The sequence below is a fragment of the Gavialis gangeticus genome, unplaced genomic scaffold, assembly GCF_001723915.1.
Source record: "Gavialis gangeticus isolate Ggan-Ray unplaced genomic scaffold, GavGan_comp1, whole genome shotgun sequence".
In the NCBI taxonomy this organism is placed as follows: Eukaryota; Metazoa; Chordata; order Crocodylia; family Gavialidae; genus Gavialis; species Gavialis gangeticus.
Window position 1 is genome coordinate 83,393,627 of NW_017729031.1, and position 7,070 is coordinate 83,400,696.

General features: G+C 46.5%; 1 protein-coding gene across 4 annotated transcripts in view; it reads left to right on the forward strand.

Moving 5' to 3' along the window:
• Positions 1-7,070, forward strand: part of COL18A1 (collagen type XVIII alpha 1 chain) — a 177,921-nt gene that overhangs the window by 153,138 nt on the left and 17,713 nt on the right. For 3 of the 4 annotated variants that reach the window (XM_019523230.1, XM_019523232.1, XM_019523228.1), the window contains exons 21-27: positions 1,907-1,942; positions 2,392-2,475; positions 4,014-4,043; positions 4,184-4,210; positions 4,717-4,779; positions 5,924-5,998; positions 6,695-6,730. In XM_019523230.1, coding sequence (XP_019378775.1) covers positions 1,907-1,942; positions 2,392-2,475; positions 4,014-4,043; positions 4,184-4,210; positions 4,717-4,779; positions 5,924-5,998; positions 6,695-6,730 — 351 coding nt within the window. The remainder of the gene's footprint in view (positions 1-1,906; positions 1,943-2,391; positions 2,476-4,013; positions 4,044-4,183; positions 4,211-4,716; positions 4,780-5,923; positions 5,999-6,694; positions 6,731-7,070) is intronic. The other variant, XM_019523229.1, reaches the window with a different exon arrangement.

Below are 7,070 nucleotides of genomic sequence, written 5' to 3' on the forward strand. Positions count from 1 at the left end.
TGTGGTCTGGCAGGGAAGGGAAGCCATGGGGTGCCCTAGCAGGTATCAGAAGGCAGCAGGGCAGGTGGGAGAGAGAAGGAGGAGAGGGGGAGGAGGCAGAGAGACTAATACCCATAGCCTAAGAGGAAAACAGCAGGCAGCCTAATGACTCATCAGTTAAGCAGTTAGCTGCTCCTTCACAAGTGCTCCCTCCCAGCAGTGCTTCATATTGGCTGTGTTATCTGGCTGGGTGTGCCTCCTTCCCCCGCCCCCGCCAGTCAAAGAGCCCCAGGAGCCATAGCGGCTCCCAGCAGCATTTGTGTCCCATCTAGTGTGCTACTATCAGTTAATCATAGAAAGTTAGGGTTGGAAGGGACCTCATTGTTTAAATCATATGATTAGAGGAGGTTAAATGAATATTTTTTAAATGATATTTACATCCTGAATACATTTATTTAATTATATAGTTCAGCAGTCAGCAATCTTCATCAGATGCTACTAAATAAATACGTTAAATAAAAATACCCAATTAAAAATGGATTGTTTTGAATGACTGATTTTTATCAACCCTGGTCCTTAGAGCAAAGGTGGTTGGCACGGCCTCTTCCCTTGGAGTGTCTTCAGCCATTCACATCCCTTTTAGACAGTGCCGTAGCAACTAAGTTTGGTGCCTGGGGCAAAGTCCTCAGCGGCAGCCCGCCCTCGCCCTGCGCACAGCGGTGGTGGCCCCTCCCCACCCCATGCTTGCCCAGGAGTGCACACAGCGGTGGAGCCACCTTCTCCTGTCTCTGTGCCCCCACAAACAAGTCACTCATGGTTCTGTCCTGCGCCCTGCCCTGTCTGGGCAGCACGTGCTGATGTCCCTTTGCTTTGACACACAGGGTGGTTGCCCTGCTCACCCCCACCCCCCTTGCTATGGCACTGCTTTTAGACCAGCAAGCTGAGCTCTTTTTATGCTGTGCTCCTTCCCAGCAGGCTTTCATAGACCCATGATCTCCTGTTGCAGCTGACCCCAAGAACTGTAGTACCCAACCTCCCTCAGTCCTGGGGAGGAGGGGAGTACTAGGCCACCTTGCACCTTGGAAATCCACTCCTGGGCCCTGAGCATGGCATCATCCCAGACCATAGAATTGCTGTCCAAGGCCACTTCCCTTCCCGTAACCTTTGAAGCAGGGCAGTGCTTTCTCCACCAGCCTCCCTTACTAGCCTAACACCCAAGTGAGTGCTTGGCATTCAGGCCTCAAACATCCAGTTCTGGAGTGCATAGTGGTTGTACACTTCCTGTTGACCCCTGTCCTGCTCCAGGCATCCTGTCCTTCCCAAAGCACAGAGGTTGAACTGGCAGATGCAAAAACCTCATGCATTGATAATTCTTGGGGGGAAATCTAATGTTCTCCTTGCAGTGGAAAGTTCTATCAATGGAGGCTCGTGCATTCTACAGCAAGGATGCAGCTATTACAGGCTCCAAAAAGGAATCTTTTAAACTATATGGATGCAGGTCATAAGTTTCAATTTCACTTCCAATCATAGCTATTGGCTTATTAAATGACAAAGTTGTACTGTATGAGTTATCCAGCATGGCCTGTAGTCACCTATGGGAAAAATCTTGTTGCTACAAAAAGGTGCCATAGGATATGTGAACCTATAATGTGCCTTTGCTATCTCTGGACCAGCTCTTCCCATTAAAGCATTACCATGAAGGTAGAGAGAGAAATAATTTGCCCCAAAAGTGTTATGAGATGTTAAGTAGTAGAACTTGCCTCCATTTTCATGCTGTTTTAAGTTCAGTGAAAGAGGCTGCCTCTATGAGTGCTTGTTAGAAGACCACTTTAGAAAATCTGAATATTGTGAGTATCATATGTTCCTCTGTTCAGAGAAAGTGTTCTGTAGTTAAGTAGCTGCTCATCTGTAACACTTTTCGTTACAGGGACCAAAGGGTGACCAAGGCAGCCCAGGGGTTAAAGTAAGTACTGTTCTGGATTTAGAGGAAGAACATCCTTTTTTTAAAAAAAAGGTGATAGGATGGGGACAAAGCTTAGCCATCATTCTAACACATGGAGTATCTTTTAAACCAGTCCTGGCACATGTCCTGTTCAGCATTGATTCAAATACTGAGGGGAGGGGGAACAGTGGGGTAGGGATGGCCATTTTGTTACTTGACTCATTCTGGATATAAAAGACCAGGCTGTCATGGAGCTGATTTAACCCAGCTGAGGTTCTGGGCTATGTGCCTTTGAGCTGCTCTGTCATGCTGTTCGGAAGCAATTCTTTCAGATTGTTTCGTCTCCGTACCTATAAGCCAAGGTGCATGGCACCATGGGTTCAAGTAGGGTGGAACAGGGAGGCTTTAAGAATAGTTGCTTTTTAAAACACGCTGACAAAAAGTCACACTGAATTATTTTTCTCTGTCAGGGTGAACGAGGTCAAGATGGAGTTGGACTGCCAGGTCCCCCTGGGCCCCCAGGACCACCAGGAGAGATTGTCTATGCCTCCAATGTAAGTGTGTTTTCCCTTCCCTGTCTGGCACCTCTTTGTGCAGTCTAGCACGAGCACATTGTCTTTTGAGCACGAGCCATTATCGTCTCCTGCAGGCTATTTTGGGAAAGTTAGTGCAGTCTTGACTCCTTGTTTGAGGAGTGACTTTCATTCTGAACCAGCTCAAGGAAATTACTGCTTCCTCATTTTGACTAATGTGGCTGTATGCTCTAAAACTAAAAGGATTTTGAAAGCCTTGAGTCACTGCTGCCCAGGCCTGTGGGCTTGGTAATGCCCTGAGCCTGCAGACATTCTTGTGGGTAAATATACTCACACCTGAATAAAATCGTGCCTGTATGTAACTGAGGGCAGGATGAGGGTAAGATTTAGTACTAGCATTAAGAGAGGACACACATGCTTCATATCAAATGAAAGATGAGTTTTTTGGCGTTGGTCACCCTGCAAATGCTCACGTACCAAGCTTCCCCTTCTGAGGTTATCAGGGCTACTCATGTCCTCAGTGAAGTGAGCTACGGAGCCTGGATAAGCCCAGGAGCATGCAAGAAGCCATCCCTGTGGTCAGCTGGGCTCCATGGGAATGCAGGGCTCTTCCTATCTGGATCCAGCCACAGAAAACTGCTGGGGGAGTAGACGCTGCTGTTGCCTCTCAGAATAGGGTGGACTAATGTTACCTCAACTTGAAAACTGAATGAGGGGCCACGGAGCAGGTGAAGAGGTTCCATAACAGGTGGAAAGATTTAAAAAGAGAGGAGAGGGCTGAAGATAAAACACTCAGACCTTGGAGATAGGCAGTAAACAGCTGGCTCTCCAGACCAAAACTAGGTCGATGTAGCACAACAGAAAATCAGCATGAAGGTCCCAGTTGTGTAAGCATTTTCACATGGAAGTAATTTTAGACCTAACGCTGTTGTTGTGCATGTACAGTTACTCAGGGGTCTAAACACCTGTAGGATCTGATTCTCAAAATAATGAAAAATAGGCACCAGAAGAAGTTTAAAATTAAAAGTGCTAGCAGAACAAAATTAAAATCTAGTAAAAAGGTGGCTGTTAAGCTGAAGTTAGTAATAGGCAAAGTCATTTCAAAAATAACTGCTGAAGGTGTTCTGAATGTCTCTGAACCCAGGTTGCCTGCCTGGTTATCTGTTGTTGTTTCTTTGCCTTTTTAAATGAAACCGTGTGCATGAAGCAATATTCCCAACAGGAGCTTGCTATGGAAATCATAAATGAAAGTTATGTCTATGGAAAAAGGAACATGTCTGTTGGTGGGAAAGGGCAAAAATCAATAGAAATCCAAAATGCTACCTTGGGTTCTACTGAGGCAGCTTGAGGGAGGGGAAGAGTTTCAACCCCTTTTCTGCAAGCCTAGGGTCTGCTTCAACACCCATTTAAGTTTATGGGATGTATCTTATTGATTCTGGTAAGCTTTGGATCAGACCCATTGACTTCATTTTGGGCTTTACCTTGGGAAACCAATGGGAGAAAGTAAGGATTAGATTTTTCAATGTGTATTTTGGGTTTTTTTGTTTTTGTTTTTTTAGAAAACATTGGCTGTTTTGCCAGGCCCAGAGGTATGTGACCCTTACCTTTCCCTTGTTGGTCTGTGAGAGTGACGTTATTGTCCCTCCTTCTTATTGACTTGTTTTAACTTAGTCCATTTTCCACAAAGAGGTAGTTTTCTGAGCTGTGTCCTTGTTGTTCCTTCCCTCAGGGCAGACCAGGTCATGCTGGCTTCCCGGTGAGTCACTTTTTGGGTTTTTATTTGGTGGAGCCATGGTAGGTAATGTTAATGCTGCCAGAATCACGTGTGATGAGTCCATAACCATAGTGAACTTTTTAAACCAACACTCCACGTATGAACATCCACAGATCCGGCTGTGGTCAGAACCTCGGCCTGGTTCCAAATATTGTGGTTTGAGTTCCCCCCTAAACCAGATCCCCAGCTGATGTACCCCAATATCACTCCACAATAGGGTCAAATTCTCAGCTGGTATAAACTGGTAAAACTTCACTGGAGTTGGTGGAAAGAGGGAGGAAAGGGGAGACTGGAGCAGTGTTTGAGTCTCAGCCCTATGGTTAGGGCTTAGCTCCCACTTGTGTGAAGGAATGCCTTTGATGTATGCCAGTGGTTTGCATTTGCAGTCACCCTGATTTTCTGTGGCCAAATGTGGGGAATATTTGGTAGGGATGCTGGTATCATAATGCACCTTTTTCACTGTTATTCCTCTGTCTCTCTGTCTGTAGGGCCCAGTGGGACCTAAAGGAGAGGCAGGATCCCCAGGGCTCCAAGGCTTTCCAGGGCTGAAGGTAGGTTGGCTTGTTCATGCTGGTTTCTCCATGTCAGGCTGCAGCGTTCTGCCTCTGCATTTTGATTCCTGGGAACATCATTCCCTGTTGCTTCAAGGTTGCTGTTCTCAGGTTTGGGTTTCCCATCCCATCGTCCTGTTGATTTTATGCAGAGGCACTAAATTCAGCTGTTTCACAACTCAGATTCTGCAACTGCTGCAGTCCAGAGATAACCCACACAGTTGGACACAAATGAATATGGTGCTTTATACTTAGTTTTTTAACTCATCGGAGTAAAGATTATCTGACAAACTGAAGATGTAAAGTAAGATCATCTGGTGGCTCACTCTCCAATAAATGCTGCAGCATTGCTCCCTACTGTGCAGGGGATCAGTCTGGTTTAAATATCTCTAGTGATGGATCTTTCACTCCTTCAGTTTGGAAGCCACAGTATGGCCTAGGGCTAAGTTATAACTTTCATTAGCATCCATATGAAGCAAAGCTGTGCAGAGTCAGTGATGCTTAGTGGCCTGCCCAAAGTGCACAGTGTGAAGGTGTTCTTTGATCTCCTGTGTTGGCAAGGCACAGAGCTGATGGAGAAGGGGAAGAAAAAAATCATAAAAAAGTAGGACTGGAAGGGACCTCAGGAGGTCATCTGGTCCAGCCCCCTGCTCGAGGCAGGTACATCCTTATCCAAAGCATCCCATACAAGTCCTTTTCTAAACAATTCCTAAAATTCCACAAACAGCCCTGTCACACAGCTACAAGATGCATAGTCCAAGGACACAAGGCAAAGCAGGGGCGTGATGCCATTGTCAATATTTTACCACTGCAGGGTTGTTAAATACACACAAGATTCAAGGAAAAGAACTAAAGCCCCTATCTATTTGTAAATTATACCTCTCTAAATCAGTCTGTTTTTGGGACAATGTGGTGTACGTTGCATCATACAACACTGTGTGCACAGATACAGTTTAGCCCTCCGTGGGTCTAGCTGGATTGGATTTCTCTTTCAAGAGACTCCATGCAAAGTATTAATTCTGAGTTGCAGCTCTCCATGACTCTTTGCTGTGCCATAGGAGAGCTCTGCAAAGTCTTTTACTGTTTGGTGTGGAGGGGGTTGCTGCCAGTTTGATTCCTCCTTGTTTTTGTTTTCTACTGCTAGGGTGAAAAAGGAGAGCCTGGAGTGATCATTGGCCCAGATGGGACAGTCACAGCCCTTGACACAAAAGGAGAAAAGGTCCATACATTTATTTGAGCTTTAAGTGGGAATCATTTGGACATTTACCTGGCTCTTTAGCATTGTGCAAGCTGGAGGATGTCCTGGTGCACAGCCCCAGCCAAGTAGAGCACCACTTCCAGGAGAAGCAGGAATGGCTGGCTGGGAAGGACCTTTTTAGGGGCCAGCCTGCCTGCTCACTTGAAAATGCTCCTGTGCCAGCCAGTCACGTTCATCAGTGGCAGGCGTCAGTGTGTGAGGGGACTTTCCCAATCTCCCTGGCAGCTCTGGGGATGTGGGGGCTGCTGTGGGTGGCTATGGCACATTGAACTGCTCCTTTCTCTTTTTACTTCAGAATTCCTCAGTGAGGACACTGAACTACTCAGCTGTCTCCCAACTTCCTACCCCGTAGCTCTGTGGCCACAAAGTCTGTTTGCTTTGTTTGTCAGGACCCTGAGTACTGGCTCATGACTTGAAATGTTCCTGCTACATGGGAATCAGTCAGGGATCTCATCAACAACACTCACATGATTTTCCCTATACCTGAGGGCCCCTGTTTACTAGAGAGTATTGGAGCAGTAGGAATGAATAAGAGCCCAGATGCTTTCTAGTCACTTGGCTGCAAGAGCTGTTAGTGGGAGAGATGACTGGGGGCAAGCAGTGGGGTAGCCACAGTTACATTAAGAACAACTCTTTCTCCTGTTTCTTTCCACACAGGGTGAACCGGGGCTGAGGGGACCAGTGGGCCCACCGGTAAGACACCAGCTACATTCCTTTTGTATTGTGTGGCTAAGGAATGACTTTTTCATGTTGTCTGTAGGGCAAGGATTCACTGAAACTGAGGATGGCCCAAATGAGTGACACAGTATTGCCATCCCCACTGTGTCAAAAATCATGAGACAAACTCTTAAAAATCAAGAGATTTCACAAGTGAATCATGAGATGCTATTTTTGAAGTGTGCATGTGTGTGTTGGGGGGAGTTGCTTGTGAAGATGTGGGGGGCTCTGTGTGTGTGTGTGTGTGTGTGTGTGTATGGGCTTTAGAGCCTGGGGGGGTCCCTGGACAACTTGGCAGAATGTGGGGTACTGCGGG